Source organism: Melozone crissalis, unplaced genomic scaffold (genome assembly GCF_028551555.1).
Source record: "Melozone crissalis strain CALT ecotype California unplaced genomic scaffold, PUWL_Pcris_2 ptg000027l_1, whole genome shotgun sequence".
Taxonomy (NCBI): Eukaryota; Metazoa; Chordata; class Aves; order Passeriformes; family Passerellidae; genus Melozone; species Melozone crissalis.
In genome coordinates, this window is record NW_026535805.1 from 37,307,048 (window position 1) to 37,328,183 (window position 21,136).

Genomic DNA, 21,136 nt, shown 5'->3' on the forward strand with positions numbered 1-21,136 from the left:
TTGGAAACTATAGAGCAGCCTGGTGAGAGTCTTTTGTCACTACATTTTTAATTTTTTAATATTTTTCCCATTAAAATGGAATGTCAAATTTACTTAATTCTCTGTTTAGAAAAGAGTGATCTGGTTTGGGTTGGTAATAAGGAATCCTGATTCAAGCCTTTCCCTTCTCTACCTGAAAGTTAGCACTGAGTGGTGTTGCAGAAGTATACTTAGTACTAAATATTCTCATGGCATCTCATAGAAAGGAAGTTCCTCTGTGGCATGCTGAAATGACACCCAGTAGCTGGGGTGGAGAGAAAGAAAAGTTGTTAATTTCTGCAAAGCAGGAGGAAATCAGAAATATACAGATGAGCTAGAGAAACTTGTGCAATCACAGGCATTAATAAGAGGAGATGTAGTGGACAGAGTTGTCTGTTTGGCCATCTCTAATTAGCTCACATAAAGCTGGGAGCACATGTCCCACTGTCACCCACTCACTCCCCTCATTTTCAGTCAGATAAGTCAGCCTTCACTTCCTCATCCCGAAACGTGTGACGTTTATCACCAGAACAATCCTCCTGGCACGCGGGGGTGTGAGGCACTCACTGCTGTAGAACGTGGTTCAATATTGCCTGTATTAGCTGGAAGGGAAATGTGACTGAGTGCCTACAAATATCAGAGGAGAGAAGAGCTTTGGCAATATGTCTCCCACAGTTATTCAGGGCTGTGGGTCAGTTAATGGAGCATCTTGAATTTTATACCTCAGTGGCTTGCCTTCAGGAGATGTAGATGTGTTTTCCGTCTGCTCGCCTCTGGGTGAGTGCCTGCGTTTTTCCAGATGATGAGTTTTAAACAGGTGCTGGTTTTAGTCTTCTGTTTTTCTGGTTTCCTGCTGCCTTTTGGTCTGTTGCTGCAGAGGCCATCTCCGGTTGTCTCCTTCCCATATGCTCCTCTGGAGTGCTGGCCTCCACATTTTGGCAGGGAACATGTGGGAGGAAGGCAGTGGTGCAGATGCTGAGGGATACTGCTTTCTCAAGCTTTCCCTTAAAGGGAATCTTCCCTTCAGCTTTTGCTTTTGTCAGCTGATTTCCCAATTCTTCCTATCCCTTAAAATCCCTTTCCTTGTGGAGGAGTCATCTGTTCACCCATTTGGCCACTCCATTTGCTGTGGGTCTGACCCGTGCTCAGCTTGCTTACAAAGTGAGTAGGAACAGCTCTGTTTGACTGCAAGTCTGAGTCTTCTTTTAAATACAATATTTAATACCCCTTAAAACTTCTGGGCAAGGTCTGAAACAAGAAAAACACTGGAAGGATTGGGAAAGCTCAGCTTCCACTAAAAACTCAATTCTAGGTTTACAGCCTGTGGCTGTCTCAGGGAAGGCTGGTTAAACACAGCTCTCTGCTGGATTTTTTGTTGCAGAGTTCTTGAACCAAGCTGTGAAGTCTCAAAAATGTGGTGGATTTGGGTTTGTATTCTGCGGGTGCAGCACTTGGCCTACTTCTCAGATTGCTACTGGAAGTGACACTTATCCTGTCAACTCAGCTCAGTGTCAAGAATGCCACAGGCATTGACTGGAGTTAATGTCTTTTTATTCTTTTAAGCAGAAAGGCCTCCAAATTTCTTGACATCAACTCCAAACCCAAAACTATTATTCTGGAAACTCATAGAAACCCAGGTGTAGGCTCTGTTACATTTTTTTAGAGCAGCAAACACTTTGCTGTACTTTTAGAGCCAAGTTTGTACTTGCTATTCTATTCTCTGCTGGCTCAAACCATTTTGAAATTTGCAGAAGAATAAAGTAGTGATCATGAGGTTCCATGTGTATGCATGAATTTGGGTACTGTGGAGGAAAAAGTAAGTGAGGAACAAATAAATTATCGCATCTGTAAGAGAAAAGTTAAACTGGCCACCTGCATTGTCCACATGTGAATGCATACACAGTTAAAAAAATCAGCAGATACATTAAGACAATAGATTGCAGCAGCAGCCAAAAATGCAGTTGAAGATTTTCATGGTCATAATTTTTCTCTAAAAAATATCTAGAGATTCATTAACCTCCAGTGAAATCCTTATGATCTACTTTTTAAAACATCCCCAAATGGAAATTTATTATACGGATGATTGCAAAACTTCCAGAGGAGTCATTCAAATAAGTTAGGTAAACATTTGTCATGCCAAAGAAAAAAACAAAACACAACACACATGCAGACCAAAAGAAACACCTTCTGGCAGTCATATTTATTCTTACTCATATTTTTTAATTAACACACAATGAAAAGGAAAATAAAAACATATTCCCCTCAGTGAGGCACAACGTACATTTCAATAACACTTTTTTTGTATAGGCAAATGCCAGAAAAATAGAGGTGAGATCTAATATTTTCCTTTTCCAACTTTGAACAACTGAAATTAGACTATCTGCAACATGTGGGCAAGAGCTCTTACTGTTAGGTTGTTCTGCTTGACTTTGTAAATGCTTCAACAATTTGTTTTTGTGGTAGGAACTCTTAGATGAAATGCTTCATATCACCTGTGTTCCCAAGGGCACTTTTAGTACTCCTAGTTTAATACAGCATCTCCTCATCCTTTGCTTGAGGATGCGTATGTGAAGGTTTCTATTTTAGAGACAAAAACACACCTGAAACACAGTGCTGTGCTTTTCACAGGGGAATATAAATGTCTGGGTCCTGCAGTGTTTGACATGGTCTTATAGGAGTCATGAAAGGATCAGAAAACATGTCTTATGAGGAATGGCTGAGAGAGCTGGGTTTGCTCAATCTCAAGAAGAGGGGACTCAGGGGAGACCTCATTGTCCTCTACAATTCCCTGAAGGGAGGTTGTAGCCAGGTGGGAGCCATGCCTACAGTGACAGCACTGGAGGAAGTGGCTTTAAGTTGGGACAAGGAAGATTCAGGTTAGATATAAGAAAATTTTTTTTCACTATTAGGTTGGTCAGGGATTGGAATAGGTTACTCAGGCAGGTGGTGAAGTCACCATCTCTGGAAGTGTTCAAGAGGGATCCGAATCCAGTGCTGGATGATGTGGTTTAGGGGTTGCAGTGGAAGTGCTGGGAGCTTGGCTGGACTGGATGAACTTGAGAGCCCCTTCCAACCTTGACAATTCCATGATATTATGAATGGCTTAAAAAATTGACAAAAGTAAAGAAGCTGCTATAAACAAATAGTGCCCACAGTCTGATATAGGTCCTCCTCATCCTCTGAATTGACTCCTTGTTACATGATGCAGCTGCATTAGAAGCACAGGAAGGCTTTACTGTTTTTAATATGAGAAGGATGTATACATTACAGTATACAATACTGAATTGAGGAGTTTAAAAATAATAATAAAAAAATTGTTACTCTTGGCTTGGTTTATTTGAATAAAACTTATTTCTGGTTTACTTTATAAATAGGTATTCCAGGCTAGCCCCTTTACTGTGTTTTCAGCTTTTCCAGGTTTCCCTAGCAACAACTTCTCAGTAAGTTTCAATATTTTCGTCTAGTTCTCATCTGCTTTAATCCTTACACAGACCTATTTTGCATAAATATTGAGGACAGAAACTTGTGGTCCATCAAGTCTGGTATTCCAATGCTGGCATTGGCCAGTAGGAGATGATATGCAGAAGGAGTAAATTTCTGCAGTAGCAAATCTGGCTTTCATATCATGATGATCTCATCCCAATTTCTGATAGTTTCTGCTAAGCCTACTTGCTCTGGTGAATGATTATCCCTTGAATGGACTAGGAAAAATACTTTACTGTACTTCAGTGCTTGGGACCCCTTCTGTCTATCCCTGGTTATTGCATTGGTGGAACTGTAGAGTGCTTCATATTCAATGGCTAATTTGGAGTTTTTCTTCTTCACTCTCGATTAGGCCAATAAAGTGAAGACAAATTAAAGAAAGAAGGTGAGTGTGAGACCTACCAGAGAAGGCTACTTTCAGCATAATAGTTTTCCTTGGTCTTTGTTTCTAGGCACTGTCAGGTTCATACCTCTTTTGCCTTTGGCTTCCTGGTGGCTTGGTTTCTGAAGTTACTGCTCTGTAGGAGATTGATTGCCACACCACTGGTTTGTTTGGATGGATAAGTAACCAGTACATCAATTTTTGGTCATTCAGCATTTCAATGGCATATCTATACATCATGTAGAACCTAGGAAAAGGAGTAATTTGTAAATAATTTTTCTTTTTTCTCCTTTTTTCCTTTTGTTTCTGGAAAGCAGGATCAGCAGAAGTCATCATTCACCTCAACTCTGTCAAGTGAAGCATCTTGCTCTCTCTCCTCTCCTGAAAGCACTTTCAATTCCCAAGAATCATCGTCTTCCTTGACATCCAAAGTGGTTTATTCCGAGAGGCAGTCCTGGCTTGACCTGGTGAACAGCTCTGCCACGGAAGAGGGTGATCAGCCATTAACATTCTGCGTACAGATCCATTCTGCCGAGGCGCCACAAGTGGTCTGTGCGGATGCAGCAGAAAGCCAGGAAGTCCAGCTCTCCCAACCCAATGGTGGATCCCAAACCTCTTACCTAAGTGCAGATACACATTGTCTAGCTGTGCCAGATGCAGCAGGACAGCGATCACCAGCCAGAGGTGAGCTAATGAGAGAGGAGACTTTTGCTGCAGAGCCATACAATGGAAGAGTTCCAGGTTTCCTCAACTTCCTTCCCCCTTCCTTCCTCTATATTCCTCACTGAAGAGTTTTCCAGTGGCACATCATTTATAACATATAAATTATTGCACATTAAATATATAACCTAGTATCTGGTTTACAACTTTTGTCAAACTGTATCTATATGTTAGACCATAACCTCTGTGTATAAATTTAGCATACATATAATTTTATTAACAGCCTTTATTTCAGTGCAGATATCTTTTATTCATTAGGATTGAATCAAAATATTAACAAAGTGTGTCACAGAATGGACGCTGTAACAAAACTGTAATATGTAGGGAAGGGTGAACATAGGGTTAAGTCAGTCCAATTTTACAAATCTGTGCTGCTGCATTTACTCAAAGTACCTACTCCCTATTTGCTACATTAAGCTTCATTGTGATCAAGAGACAACAACTGAAATACTGAATCAGAAAGTCTATTAAGACTGGATTTTGTTTAAGCAAATAGGTTCCTGCACAGTATCCTCCTACTGAAATGTACTGCTAATTGAAAAAGGTGGCGTGGTTCCAGAATTTGGTTGAATTGTTACTGTTTGTAACTCTCCTGTGTAACGAGGAAATATCTCCTGCCTTTTGAGCAAAGCTTCTTCTTCCTGAGTTAAAAGCAGTTGAAGCCTAAGAGTTGTTCCTGGCATACAGTTCTGAGTAGAGGGGTAATACATAAGGGAACAACAACATTCCTGTGCCTCAGCTATTCCCATGATTCCAAATCCTTGTAAAGATTTGAAATGACTACTCTGTTGCTGAAAGAGAAGGGTTGTCTCAGCACAATGCAAAAGAAAGGTGCATGTAAAAGCTTAGGCTGAAAATAATGCAGTGGTGGAAAGAAACAACATTGGAGTTGTTGGGAAATCAGGGCATTTCTCTGTAGGTGAACCTGATACTGAAAGATGATACTATGAGACACATTAGTTACCTTGTCAGCCTCCCTATGTTTTACAAATATCAACACTTAGAAAGCTGGCACCCCTTTATGTAGTCATACCTTTCCTGATTTTACACACACACACAAAAAAGGACAGTAGGAAAAGTAAAGTTTTCATCAAAAGTGAAAATTAACTCAGTGTTTTCTGCTCACCTACCTTATCCATTTTGTAGGCTTCTCTGCTAGAAAATTCTACAGCAATGAAGAGCAGAAAAAATTGAAATCCAGAGTGAGCATATGTGCTCTTGCTATGCATTGGAGAAGAGTGCTGTGCTTTGAGTTACTGTGGAATCTACTTCCCCTAATTCTGGCTTTTCAAGCTGTGAAAAAATCTATGAGAAAGTCATAGAAATGACTATGACTTTCTAATGAAAAAGTCACAAAGACATATTAAATATATTGTTTTCTGTAATTTTACCTTATGAGTGAAATTTGATAAAGTCATGTCTTTGGAAAACATCATTAGGGATATTCAAGTAGATTGTTGGAATGTAGGTAATAAATGGCATAGTGGCTTATAGATCCTGTTGATAAAGATTCAGTGGTTGCTCTTCAGAAATCTAAACTTTTGCCTAGAATATACTCCTCTGGTATTGTCAGAAATCCTGCAATAATGTGTAGGTTATTGCTTTCCACTGTAATGTAAGTGTGACAAATACTTTTATGGATGTCAGAGAATGCGCATGACACATTCATAATCACTTAAAGTGTAGTTTGATCATAGGCTCAATCATACTAACCAATTAAATGGGATTAAAATGTAAATCAAGGCATATTTTTGTATACTCCTGCAGTGTGCAAGATGGTTCAATTTTGATAAGGTTATTCCTGGGGAAATGAATGCTTCTGTTGCTCACTGCTTAGCTGATGGGCAGCCCTGATGGCAGAGCACAGAACATTTCCACCTGAGCCACAGTGGTGATCACTGACAGAATTCCAGAAATAGATAATTTCCCCCAGACAGTCACTATGGAAACTGTATCACCTATCACCTCACTAGTTCTTGTCTGCATCATGACCCATTGCTGACCAAGCAAACGTACACCAGACACAGGTCTGTCTTTCCTTTATCAGTCTGCATATTATGGGCTGGGCATAGAGAGTGCTGCTGTGTGGGGCCCTTCCCTGCAATGGTCGCTGAAAACAATAAGGAAATATTTTGCAAGGAGATTAAGCTACTTCAATTTGAGCATGAAGTGGGAAAAGAAGGATTAATGTAAAATAACATTTCAGTTCCAAATGAAAGTTATCAAAAAGGATGCAATTCTGGCTCTGTGGCTCATCCCCCAAGAATTTCTCTCTCCAGCTAGTTGATAAGCATGTGCATAAATACTGTGAGATGAATTCAAGTTGATGAGTAAAATCTACCTGCAAATTCTCCTGATTTGCAAAAACTGGTAAGAGCACCCTTGTTATCTGATGCAAAACAAGAAGGCATACCTCAGTGCAGTGGGCATTATTTGCTTTACAGTGCTTCTGAATAGTGTGTTTCTGACATGTTTCAGAGTCATGAAAGTGCATCCAGGATGAGACAAGTCTTTCTTTTGTGCACATTTGTCCTGAAAGCACATATTCCCTGTGTGTAAAGACAGCCCTGCTGTCATCAGAACAGCTATGTTCTTAGTCTTTGATCCCAGTCCCCCACAGAACCTACAGGTGTGTCTCTCTCTGTTTCTCCTGGTGAGGATAAAACAACCCTGCCACACAGTTTTCTGGCCACATTCTTCAAGGTAAAGCCTCAAGTTGAATTTTTGTTTGTAGCTGATAAGAGCCTAGAGTTTGAGGTGAAAATTTTCTAGAACTGAAGAGAGCTTTTGCTGGGCCAAGTCTAGAAATGGAGACCAATGTGAGAAAAGTTGGTACCTAAAAGGAAGAAAGAGAAGCTGTTGTTTTGTGGGAAGAGCTTACCATGAAGAAGTACAAAAACAGTGAAGAAACCTTAGTGATGAGTTAAACAATGGAAGAAACATTTTCCAGAAATAAATGAATGAATCTCCATAAGAAAAGCTACAGATTCAACTAAATGATGATGGATTATTTTTTTCTACAGAAATTATTTAATGAACCCTGCTAAGCAACTGTGAGTGTCTGGTGCAAGGAGCCATAACATTTGATATTTTTAACAATCTTTCCAACCACTCTTAGTGGCGTTATGAGCATTGTCAGCATTTATTCTCTGCACCAGTTACTGGGGAGATGTTACATACCAGAGAGTGATACAAAGAAGGGGAGTTTATCAGTTTGCTCTTTTGAAAGGAGGCCAACATTATGCATCCATTTACTTTTTGGAAATATTTAAGACTTTGGTGATGCAGCTTGCTACATGCAGAGTGACAATGGATTCTAAGCTGCCTGTGATACAAAGAAATTGAAAGGTAAACAAGAAACAGCTGAGAATACAAGCAGCTGTCTGGCTACGTGCACTGTATCCAGGAGCTGGCCTTGGCCCCTCCAGGATGGCTGGACACACTCTCCATCCTTTGTATTTCTTCTGGCAACCACTGGAAGAAAAAGTATATGACCCAGACACAGCACCATTATGATCAAAAATCACAACAGCTAAAGAAAGCCACAGGAACTAAGAGGTTTTATAAGAAAATAGGAATGTGTGTTCCTATTTAGCTAGGGATCTACTACTATAGCAGTAAAATCCTTCTTCCCGGCATTTTCTGAGGGTTTCATGATTGTACTAAGTTAATGTACCTTGGCAAGACATTCCTATTTTACCACTTCTGGTTCATTTTACCTAAGCTCACAGTAGCTGGAAGATCTGGTGTGTGCTGATATTTTCAAACATGGACAGCTTTTCAAATACCTCTTGGATTTTATCTGGGTTGGTTTTGTGGGAAGGAGTTGGTTAAATAGGAGCTGGATTAATTTATTTCCTTCTGTTCTCACCACTGACATCCTCTTCCTCTCTGGAGTCTGCCTGTGCCAGTAATAGCCAGAACAGATCCTCTGGTGTGCTCTGGACCCTTTGTTCCTTCTGCAAAAGTTATAGGGAATAGCTGGATCGTGGCTGAGACTAGATGAGAAATGGGGAGAACAACTGTGTAAAGAAACAACTTGAATAATTATTTTGTTTCTCATCAAAAAAGCTTTAGAAATCACAGTGAAAACTACGGTGCTATGGCTTTCTGAACCCTCTGAAAAAGAGATACTTATTTATGTTGTTTCCAGTTCAGTTTATCAAAATTCCACCCCTCACTGCTGAGTCCGCTATACTGTTAGACAACAGTGTCTAACTGTGGTAGCATAGTTTTCTGATTATTTTCTTCCAATCTTTCCTCCCTTAGTTCTGCATTTGCCAGTGAAGAGTTTGCCTGAGTTATGCTCACCTAACTGAATTTTTTTCTGTATTTTCTGTTCCATAATTATGTGAGAAATGGTATTTCCCTGAGGGGACTTCACATTCCCATCAAAAAGTCTAGTGCCACTGTGGAGAAGAGCTAGGGGGTGGATAGGTAGGGAAGGGCAAAAATCATCTGCGACTTTTTGCCTCTGCTCTTTTCAGCCTTGGGTGTATGTGTTCTCTCAACTGGTGTAAAAAAATTTAGCAGAATCAGAAAAAGAGGTGCTGGCAAAGCTACAAGATGCTCATAAGAGTAGCGAGAACAGGAGGAAGAAGCAGAGTTTTTTTCCCTGGGATTAATACACAACTGGGGGTCTGTGAGATCTCAGTTACAGAATGGGAGAACAAATATTTACATTTTGGATAAATTTAGTCAGATGTGTTCTGTTGGAGGTGGTTTTCAATGTAAAATGCTCTTTTTGCCAAACATTTCGTTTTTCTTTATCTTTACTACTGGGAAACAATCAACATTATTTTTCACAGCTGCTTTTTGAAAGTTCTGGATAATTTCACTTATGGAGGCATAAAGAGCATTAAAGTTGAGATTTCAGACAGACTCCTGTACTGATGCTCCAAGATGGGGAGTCTCAAAATATTAATGTCTCCAGCCTCTGGCAAGTTGGCTGACAGGAGGGCTGAAGCTGAAAATTGAGGAGGTGAAGAATAGGCATGTTGAGCCTCTGGGAGGTTGTTCTTGTCTGTTATACCTCCCGTTAGAAGGAAATTCCAGATAAATGGCATCAAGCCTCAGAATCGTGTTTTAGTTCCCCTAAATCAGAATTTTTCAGTTCCTCCATTACCTCTCCCCCTTTCAGATTTACAGCATCAATCTAATGCATTCAGTGGCAGCTTCAAGCTTGCAAAATGTGGGCTTTTTCTTTCTGAGCTTGGATCAGGGGTGCTCAGGATGCTGAAGGTAAAATTCCAGATAGGTAACAGATAGTCTGGCCTCAGTTTATAGAGGTTTGTTGGCAGACATATTCTTTGTCAACAGCAACAATGTTCTACACAAATGCACAATATTAGGATACTCTCTTACTTTTAGCATTAGTTGAAATTAATCAAAGTTGGTGACAAAAGTGCTGTGTAACTCATACCTGGCTCTACACAACCTGTAAGTTCCACTAACCCTTGTTTTTCAGCAGTTTGTTCAAATTCCATTTAGTTCTTTATCTATCTGATATGAAGAATCTGACATGTTCCCTCCCCTTTGAAATCATCTGACCCTGATTAATCCCTTGGAGGATGAGAATGGTGGAAGAATAAGAAATAGGAAAAGAATTTCAGGGAGAAGTCTTGAAAGTCTGCAGGAGCTGAGTACACTTTGCTGGTGTAAAAGCTCACAAGTGCATCATGTGTGAGCTTTCTCCTGGGCTTTTCTGACTTTGGCTCCATCTTTTTCTGTGCTGAATGTTACTGTACTCCTGACGGTTTCCCACAAGTGCATGGAAGATTGTTTTGCATGAAAGAAGAGTGTTCAGTGAAGGTGAATTTTTCTCAGTCTTTCTGCTTTGTAACGCTCTTAGGATACTGAGGAAGTCCATGAGTTAGCCTCAAAAGGTGCCTGGAGCAGGGACCTTAAGTCTGCTGTGGGTTGACTTTATCTAAGAGTTGCTGAGCAGGACTGAAGCAACTTTCTCCCCTTCTTACAGTCTTGGATAGCTGATAAAGATCAATTTATCTCTCAAAGTATTACTGTGCACAGTCCTGATGGGTGATGTCTACAGCAGAGTTGGGCCAGTCCTGTGCAGAAGCTGGCTAATGAAACAAACAGCTGCTTCATCCCAAGAAAGCAGGCAGGAAACTAGTTATTGCAAGCCTCATGGCATGTGCCAATAGCTTTCAGGAAATACTATTGCCGTGTATTATGCCTTACACTTCCATTTTTTTTTCTGTTTCCTGCAGCTTGTTAAATATACAACAGTTCTCCTTTTCCTCCCCCAGCAATGTACCAATGTTGGAAGTTATATTTAGTTTTAGTTAAGTTGCAGTAGGCTTTTTATAATCACACAGTAGTGAAGAATAGGCCAGAAACACAGTGAAGGCAAATATTTGCAGCATATCATAAACCTTTCTTGTAACCTAAATATTTAGAAAGAACAGAGATGTAGGAGGATGCTGTACTTTATAAAACATGGAAAAGATAAGAAGCAGCCTCCTTAGCAAGCTGACATATTGCAGCATTCTTTTCACAGCAGCATGACTGAGCAGAAGGACTTGTTCCTTTTGTTGTGAATATATTTGCTGACTGCAGATGATTTAGAAAAGTAAATGTTTAACTTTAAAAGAAAAAAGTGCCCAGCCAATTCAATGGGAATAGGAAGGACTGCAGTTGAGAAGAACCAACACCACTACCCCCAGTGACATAAAACCAAGTGTTATCCAAAGTGGATCTTGAGGGATTCATTAGCACCCTGAAAACAGCAATAGCTGTAAGACTTTGCTTTAGAGATCACTGAAGCTGCATGGACTGAAGGACAAGAAGTGAGTTGTGCAGTCTGTTGCTAAAAATGTCCTTCTGCTGAAATGCCCCTACATATGCCCGGCACATTTTCCATTTCTGTCTGTTCATTTTAAAGTTCTTTTATTCTGAGAAATGCCTTTGCTTAAATTTTCATCTTATTTTATGCTATTCTCAGCTCTTTATTTGCTTTTCCTTTCGTGTACTCTCTGTCTTGGAAGATGGTCCTGCAGCTTGGGAGCCAACAGAGTAATTAAGGTGGAGATAATCAAGGCTTTGTTGTGAGGATTTATAAGCAAATTCTCTGCTGCAATCTGTGAAACTCCAGGGCAAGACATTGGATATCCCAAAAGTTTTTGCTTTAATCTGTTCTCTAGGGACCTTCTCTTGGGGCTCCTGAAATGTTTCTATGTTTCTTTTAATTGCTCATTTTTTTGAAACTCTGTTTTCAATAATTACCAAAACCTGGTGATGAATCAGCGCACCAAAGAGAATTTGCCCTGAGAGTTGCCAAGTAGAAGCATAATTCGCTGTGAGTAGCATGTGGGGTGGGATGAATGGGTGTAGATGCTATCAGAGTTGTTTCATTCAAACATAGGGCTACTGAGAGTTGTTCAAAGTCTGTGATATATCCAGAGCATTAAAGCAGCACTGTACTAGTGGAGATACAAGCTCACATCTGTTTGGATCATCATCTGATTCTTAGCAACATGTGAGTTTGGAAGTATGTCTTTCTCATAGGCATTATTACCCTAGAAATTACCCTAATTTCCCTTAGTTTTAACTCTAATACAATTATTTTTTGAGTTGGTTAAGAGCCTTCCTAATAGCTGAAGGCTAAAAGCATAACTTTTCTGTTATCTGCTGATACATTAATGTTCTCATGCCCCATTTATTCTTTTCTTTGCAGACCAGGAAAAGTGTGATGATGATGATGAGATGGAGCGACTTTACAAGTCATTGGAGCAAGCGAGCCTGTCTCCCATTGGTGATCGTCGACTGTCAACTAAGAAGGAGCTTAGGAAGTCATTTATCAAGCGCAGCAAAAACCCCTCCATTAATGAGAAACTCCACAAAATTCGAATGCTGAACAGTACATTAAAGGTGAGTTTGCAGATCTTGCCAAGGAAAAGCTTGAGAGAAAAAAACAGTTTGGCTGAAAAAGAAGCAGAAGAGACTTCAGCTAAACTGTAATTATGTATTTACTGAAAGCCCCAGAGAATTTTGTTAAGTTTTGGAATTCTTTTTTCTGCTTCATTGTGAACACTGATCTGTGTTATGTTGTTCAGCTTGAACTGGAAGCAGAGGCAATAGCTCAGGAGGGACTCCTCTTACAGAAGTTCCAGCCCATTTGGAAAATTTAATAAAGAAAACTCTTAGTTAACTGGAAAACTTGCTAGCTCAGCTAAATACACTAAACAGGGGAGCCTTAAAAGAGGAAGAGCAGACAAAGTACCTTGATGATAAAGGACATGAAAATGACCCTGAGCCAAAAAAAGTTTTCCTTATGTGATTATCAGAGAATGTACAGGATGTGCCAAAGCTATTGTAAAGACCTCCTGTAACTAAAATATTTCTAATAACAAAAGCATCCTGCTTTTATGTTGGAAATATATCACGAACTGGAGGGGTACAGGGGTTCAGGGGACGTTCCATGAAAGGGCCGGTAAATCTGTCTGGAATGTGGGAATTTATGAAGCAGTTTACTTGCCAGCATCAAGTGTAATGGGATTTCAAAGCCTGCTTGTGAATGGTACTGAGGGAAACAAAAAGCTTAGCCATAGCATTTATATTGTAAGGAGAAGACAGAATAAATGCAAACTTGGGGCTTCACTTGTTTCTTTTTGTGTGCACTAGAAGCAGGAATTGAGTATCTTGTTTCAAATGGATGTATTTGGCTTCAGGCACTGTAAGCTGGAGAAAGGCATGTAGAATGGTTGGACTTGATGATCCTAGAGGTTTTTTCCAACCTTAGCAGTTCTGTGATTCTAAAAACTTATCCTGCCAGCACAATCATTGGTTTATTAGTTGCAATGGAAGGCTTGGCTTTGATGCCTCAGCCTGTATTGAAATTCCTGAAAAGTAAAGGCAATTGGGAAGAGAGGCATCCTTCTTGGCTCTGTATGAGACCTGATGAAGTCTCTCCTTAGTATCAATGAGTTTTCAGAGATGTGGCAGTGACTACAGAAGTATTCATTTGCATCAGCACTAAAGTGAGTCCCCCACATAGCTGAAAGTTGGTTTAAAAATTGTGTCCCCTTCCTACATACAGAAACATTCCAAAAAGTTTTCCCTGACAGGGCCCTCACTAATAAATCTAAGAACCAGTTAGTGCAAAATGGAGTTGTATTTTGTGGGACAGTCACTTTCATTAGTATGGAGCTGAATGGAAGCCTTAATATCAGACATGAGCAAGGAGGACAACGGTTTAGCATGGGAGTATTATATAAGTTGTGATTAACTTAGGCTTGTCTAGCACTTGTATTTAATATGGAAAAATAAGTTTTGGAGTGTTCATAACATATCAAATATGTTGATCTCTTTGGGGTTTTGGCTTTTTTTTCTCTTGTTTTTTTTTTTTTTGATTGCTGGGTTTTTTGGTTTTTTTTTTTTTTTTTTTTTTTGCTTTCTTGAAACTAAGAACCTGGAGTATTTACAAGACAAATAAAATAGCACAGTCACTTTCTCATAGACACAAACAGAGTTCTCTACGCAGCAGTATTTAAGTTAGCCTGTTTGAAAGTCAAGTGCCTTCAGTGGGAAAGTGCCATATTAATTACATCAGTGGAATTATGTGCTTTTAGAGTCAATTTTCTTAATGTATAATGCAAGACATAAGATAATTGGAAATGATCTACTGGAAATTTAAAAATCAGGATTTTTAGATCCATATGTATGCTGCTTTAATTAAAACCCTATTAGTTTGAGAAGTGATTTATGCAAGTCTCAATGCAATTTTATTTTAGACTTTTGACTCCACATATTTAACAACAGATTAATGTTGCTGCCACAATATATCATTAACAAAACATGCTTTGAATACTTTGGAAGAGAGGGAAGCTATGTGCAAATGCATCACAGTCTTAGTGAATGTGGGAAATAATTTTAGTGCTACAGGAGAAACTCCATGGCATGACTTTTTGCTGCAAGTTTGTCCAGTAGAAATACTTCTCTTCTTTCCACCTCCTTATCTCCTTTCTTCTTCTCTTAAGCCAACTGTACATATCCCTGCATCAATGCTAGAAGTCTTCTTAAAAGGGTCTTGAGGGTAGGACGTGTGTAAAACACAGTTGAATGAGCTTTTGGGTTTAAAAAGCAGCTAAGGCATGACAGGAGTTGGAGCAGTTGAAGTTTCATTAGATAAGTAGTAGGATATGGATACAGAAACAGCTGATGGCTGCTATCAGAAGGTGAAATGAGTGTGTGGGAGTACTTTCAAGGTGTTTTCAAGGCAGCCACCAACACAGGGTGTCCTTGGGTATGATGAATGGGTGGCAGCAGGAGAAGATGGTTAGAACTATTCATTGCTTTCACACACAGACTGGAGTGAGGGAGTCCAGCAGAAGTAGCCAAGTTTTCTTAGTGCAGCATGGTGCCTCCATTAATAAATTATACTGTCACCCTGATTTTTTAAGATTTTCTAAGCCTTCTGATGTTTACATTCTGGTAACAAACTTTCTCACACACTTTCTGTAAATAACCCATTGTTTTGCATTATTTTATGGAGGAAGAGAAATTTGATAGACTGTTGGTTTGTCCAGTGTCATTGGAGAGGTAGCACTTTTACCCTCCAATCCACTGTCACTTTTAGAAAACTATAAATATTAAAGTCAGATAATAAACTTCCCTTTTCTTCACCTTGAGAGCAGCAGTGTGTATGCTTGTGTTGTTTCGTGTCCTGTAGCGACATTATACCTGCTCACTGGGGCTTCTCTATCCTGTGGTCCCTGGATAGGCAGTATGGGCTGGAAAAGCAAAGTCGTTTCTTGTGCCACAACATGAGGATATCAAAGAACATCAGTGTGTGAAAGGAGGGTGTAATGAAGACAGAGCCAGGCTATTTTCAGTGGTGCCCAGTGACAGGACCAGAGGTGAGGGCTCAAACTGAAACACAAGTTTCCCCTGGATAGCAAGAAACACTGTGAAGGAGACCAAGCACATGTTGTCCAGGGAAGCTGTTGAGTCTCTATCTTTGGAGATATTCAAGAGTCATCTGCACACAGTCCTAGGCAGCCTGCAGTAGGTGGCTGTGTTTGAGGAAGGGTTTTGGCCCAAATGACTCCCAGAGATCCCTTCCAAGCTCAACCATTCTGTAGTTCTGTGACATACACAGTCTCAGTGTCCCTGCATCCGTCACTGCCCGCACCTTACAAGTGAACCAGGGTGCATGCAATATATGGTCTGAGCTGCTCTCGCCTAAAAGTAGATGCCAGATTTATTAGCAGTAGCCGGTGGTAGATGGCAGACACAGGTACTGTAGCCACTATACTGCCAGTGCACAAATTATATCCAAAATTATGGTCAGTGCAGGTCCCAGAGAAGAGACATTTATTACATGGAATGAGTGTTTTTGAAAAAGTTAGAACTGCTGTGAATTACAGAAATAAATGCTGTTGTGTCTCATTTCATGCAAGCACTGTCTTGTTGAGAGACAGAATAACAGTGTGCAATTTTCACATGAATCTTCTCTCATCAAATTTTGCTAAGAAGCCTATAAAAAAAATCTAGATGAAATCATAATTTGCCTTTAACTGGGAAGAATTTTTACTGCAGACATAACTTTGATGACCTACACTCTAAAAACGGGAACAAGCTGCCAGGAGAATGGGTAATTGGCCATCTCCTTGTGACATGAGTGTAACATTCCCAGATTGTTTTTGTTAGGGACAATTGTCTTGACATTTTCTGTGGAAATAACCACTTGTTCTCTTCCTAGTGTAAGGAACATGACCTGGCCACAATTAACCAGTTGCTAGAAGACCCAAAGTTGACAGCGGTGAAGTACAGAGAGTGGAGGAGCACAAACATCATGCTGGTCCAAGATATTTATCAGCAGCAGGAGGTCCAGGACACATCCACAGAGAATAGTGAAGAGCAAGAAATGACTCCACAGCCAGTCACTGAAAGTGCTATTTGATCAATGGCACATGACAAGATTTTTCTGCACGGGTCTTCACGTACAAGCGATTTAAGCTGCTGTATCTTGAGGTTTGTTTTTCGCAAGTGTGCTTAAAAGGAAAACAACCCAGTCTCCAAAGTTTTAAATGTTCTTGCAGAGCTCATTTAATGTCAAATGGACAAGTTTCCCAAACTTGCCCAAGTTGCCCAGAAATCACGCCTGAATGTGGCCTGCATACGTAAGAAGACTATTTAACAAAGCAGCAAAGAAACGTTTTTCAGTTTTTGGAGAAAAAAATTATAAGTGTCCAGCTCCTGAAGGATGCAGAACTATGTAATATCTACTGTATAAATATGAGATCCTTGGGATTGTTTTAACTATACACCTTACCTTGAAATGAAGCTAAACTGATCCCAACAGGATGTAGCCTACTCTACCTTTTTACCCTCTATGGTAACCTGATGTATTAGTTTTCATCTCTGTACCCATTTACTTTCACCACTCAACCACTTTAAATGGAGACAAATGGAAGAGCAATTGTGCATGAGTTGATAATGTTGACAGCTGCCAGGCACCCAGTTTGGGTTCTGCCTGATGCTTTATGAGTTTCAAATTTATTTATGGTCCAGACCAAGAAGGTACTGTCTTTCTACAAGAAGAAGAGGTCTCTAAGTTTTTTGCTAACATGTAATTTACTCTTCAGTGAGATAAGATTCAACTTTTCTTATGGACTTGGCAGAATTTCTTGGAAGAATTATGTTCTTCTTTCTTTTTTTGGCAACTGGGAGTATAAAAGGTACAAGTTCATCCCAGAGTCCAACTTAAGGAAGGTGATCATATTCACAAGCCAGAAGCTAAATGACTCAACTCCTAATGTGGACCTAGAAGTGTAAAACAAAGCTGCAAATATTTTTGTAAATATATGTAATTTTATTACTTATATGAATGTGACTATGTACTGTATAGATGTTTTATTTATATATTTATATATGCTGAATTTCCTAATATAAATAGGCACATGTGGACCAAGCCCACTCAGCTGGGAGTGCTTACAGATTGACTTGAAATGCCTCTTTATTTTGTGTTCCATTATAGATCACAGTAATCGCTCTGCAGCTGAGACTACCCTGAGGCATATGCTGTGGCTCTTTCTTCTGCTTTTCTAGCTTTGAGTTTTAGATGAAGAAAATCTGTACAACTTAGGGCCTGAAAAAAGTTTTCTAGAGAGTTTGAAGAGTTCCCTTTGAGGGGAAAAAAAATAAGAGGTTTTGCTGCAGGATCATGACTTTTTGGGTTCATTGTCCTCATTACAAGGTTTTAGGCTTTTGCCTTCCTCTCTTCTGCAGTATAAGGAATTTTGCAGAGTGCTGAATTTTGAAAAGCAAGAATTAGTCCACCATTCCCAAATAAATGTCACTACAGGAACCGTGACAATCCGCACTTCTGTTGATATTTCGTGAGGATATTTGTCATTAGTTTTCAATACAGTTTATCTTTTAAAGCAAAATACACTATAGACATGCAGCCATATTCACCTCTCTTTATACATTTTATGTTTTATCATAGCTTGATTGACAAAACAAAAGATAGTGGTGTTAGTGGGAACATATGAAATCTTTTCCACCTGTGTAGTGATTTGTTTGAGTGTTGATATTGCACTTTTAATACTCAACAGCTTTGCTTTTAAAATAGAGGCAAGGAAATAGATGAAGATGACTAAATGGGGAAGCAGACACAAAATCCTGGATGGTTAAAAAGCTATTCTTTTCAGGAAATCATCATATGAATGGTGATTCCATCACTTCACTAATTCTAATTAGAAGTTAAGCAAGCTAAATACCTGCTGCAATTTTGTTTAGAGTAACTGCATCTTAAAATGGAGCCCATTTTTTGGTTGCTTTTTTGTTCTTTTTGGGTTTTGTCTTTTTTTTTTAAATAATTCTTCCACCATTCCCATTGAAATGCTGTCAATTAACTGCTGAGAACACCCTGAAAATTAGGAGTGTAGGGATTTATCTGCTTGGTCCATTTAATTTTTAAATACCTGGTGCTAAGTAATGGATAAATATTGGAGGACAAATTGCATGTTCTATCACACATGTGAGTTTCTCACGAAACAAGGCAGGTAAACACTGTTTTCCTTCAAAATCATCTTCACTCAGATGCTGAATAGAAGCACATGCTTAAGTGGCCTTTTGAGCTGGGCCAGTCAAGTCAGTGCTTTGCAGTTCTGAGCAAAGTCTGGGTCAACTCCATCTGCTGGAGTAAATTTGCTGTATACAAAGAAAAGCCTATGCAGCCTGTACATTCTGTGTTGGCTCTTTTCACACTGCACTTGTGTAAACACAGACAAAACAGCTTTCCCAAATCTAGAGACAAAGAGATGCCCTTGGACTGCCCAAACTCCACTATTGGTTTTGACAGATTACATAGCCTGAAATTGCTTTTAAATTACTCTCTTTTAGATGGTCAGTAGATACTTATTGTTGAACTATTGAGGTTTTGGAGACCTACTAAGCATGGGCTCTATCACTGCTTAGAAAAGAACAGAAAATTCTTGAATGGGGTTACTTTAATCCCAGTTATAACTTTAACAAATTTCTTTGTTCAGGAAAGCAAATGTATGTATGGGTTTTATGTACTGTGCAGGAAGTCTAACTCCACCCCCTTCAGCTACTACTTAGACTCAAAATAATGGAAAGCGTGGAAAATGCAAAGTGAAAATTGCAGTGAAACAGGATTAATTTTCTGGCATTGCTAATTACTGTGACAGTTTTTGCCTGGGTTTATCACAAGGGGCTGCCCAGCAGCGTGAAAGCCATAATCAGAGACAGAATTACGCACAAGCTGACAGCTACAGTGGGGAGCTGCCTCAACAGGAGAAATTTGGACAAGTCTGTGCTCTGCTCAGTGATGCTTGGAGTAACTGGTATTTCTTGGTCTGGATTTGGAAGACCTGCATTATTGACTCATAGCATAGGGAGCTGTGCATCCCTGGTGTGTGAATGTCAAGAAGCTTTTAACCATCTGCCTCAAGGGACATGTTTTGTACACTTTTTGGGAGGAAGTATGTGTGTGTGGATATGTGCACATGCACAATTTTTCTGGTCAGTAAAGCCAGTTGATGCAGAAAGTCCAGCAATGGGGATTTTGGAATTCCTGGTAACAATACCTGATTTCAACTGTTTCTGCAGCTATTCTGGAAATTGAATCTCGCTCTTTTCTGGTGGTGTGCATCTCATGAGATACCAGAATGAGACGGGATCATGTTTTCTTTCCTATGATGGAAGATTCCATGTGGGGATTGTGAATATTTTTACATCTAGCTCTGATGATTCAATCAATACTAGGGTTTCACCTTGTCATGGTTTTAAGTGCAGCTGGAGATGAAACACCATGCAGTTGCTTGCTCAGCCGCCCTCTCTTTTCCTTCCCTATCCCTGTGTAATGGGGAACAGAATTGAAGTAAAAATTGTAGGCTGAGACAAGAATGGTTTTATAATTAAAATTAAAGTAAAATACAACAGTAATGGTAAATAATAATAATGATTTAAAAAGGAAAGAAACCCAAGCAAGTGATGTTCAATGCAATTGCTCACCACCCACTGACCTGCCAGACCCCTCTTCCCAAACCCAGTCAGGCCCCCCTCCCAAGTAGCTCCCCGTGTTTTATTTACCTGGAATGATGTTCTGCAATGTGGAATATCCCTTTGGTCAGTTTGAATCCTCTGTCCCAGCTATGCTCCCTGCCAGTTTGGTTTTTTGTGCATTTCCCTACTGGCAGAGCATGAGACAAGGAAAAATATCCTTGACTTGGGATAAAACATGGCTTAGCAGAAAACAAAACACCAGTGTGTTATCAATACCATTCCCATTCTGTATCCAAAACATAGCACTGTAAAAGATACTGAAGCAGAAATTAACTATACCCTAACTGATACCAGGAATAAACAGGAATAAATAATGTGCTGCTTCTCTTTTTTTGCAAATCATTTGAATTTTGGAGGATACCATCATATTGAGAGAAAAGGCTGGTGTGGGACAGCCAAGGAGGGAGGGGAAGAAAAAACATGGTATTTGATTTAAAACTCAGTGGAAATTCAGAATTTAAAATTATTTCTAACTCGAGAAAATTATGGGTGTGTTACATCTCTTGTGTAAGCCTGTAAGCTTACATGTCTATTACAGATTTAATATGATAACCTATATTTTTAAACTTTTCAAGTAGCAAAGGAACCCATGAAAGCATACTTTTATGAGGGGAACTCCATGTACTGTGTTTGTTTGTTGGGCTTTGGCCTTTTTTTTACTCTTTTGCTTGTTTAGTCATACAAAAGTATCCAATTGTAACCATTGTACCCAAGTGAGGGCCTGAGTTTACTTCACTTAGGTGAGACATGTCTTTCTGCTAACAGGAAGTCAAAGTGATTTTCTTGTAGTAGTGGAGCCAAAGTGGAATTTCCTGTTTTGTGTGGGGCATTCAAAGCAGCAGACATTTTAAGATGTCAGTGAGCATTTCCTTGATGCTTGAAGATTTATCCCATTTTCGTTTGCTTCAAGCTGCAACGTTATAGCATTTTAAAAAAACTGCCTTAATTCTGAACTGAAACAAAATTTGAGGTGAAAAA

General features: G+C 39.5%; 1 protein-coding gene across 2 annotated transcripts in view; it reads left to right on the forward strand.

Moving 5' to 3' along the window:
- The window catches only part of IPCEF1 (interaction protein for cytohesin exchange factors 1), a 35,723-nt gene extending 17,317 nt beyond the window's left edge, over positions 1–18,406 (forward strand). For both annotated transcript variants that reach the window (XM_054279495.1, XM_054279494.1), the window contains exons 7-9: positions 4,201–4,567; positions 12,300–12,493; positions 16,326–18,406. In XM_054279495.1, coding sequence (XP_054135470.1) covers positions 4,201–4,567; positions 12,300–12,493; positions 16,326–16,526 — 762 coding nt within the window. In that variant the 3' untranslated portion in view covers positions 16,527–18,406. The remainder of the gene's footprint in view (positions 1–4,200; positions 4,568–12,299; positions 12,494–16,325) is intronic.
- The last annotated feature ends 2,730 nt before the right edge of the window (positions 18,407–21,136 follow it).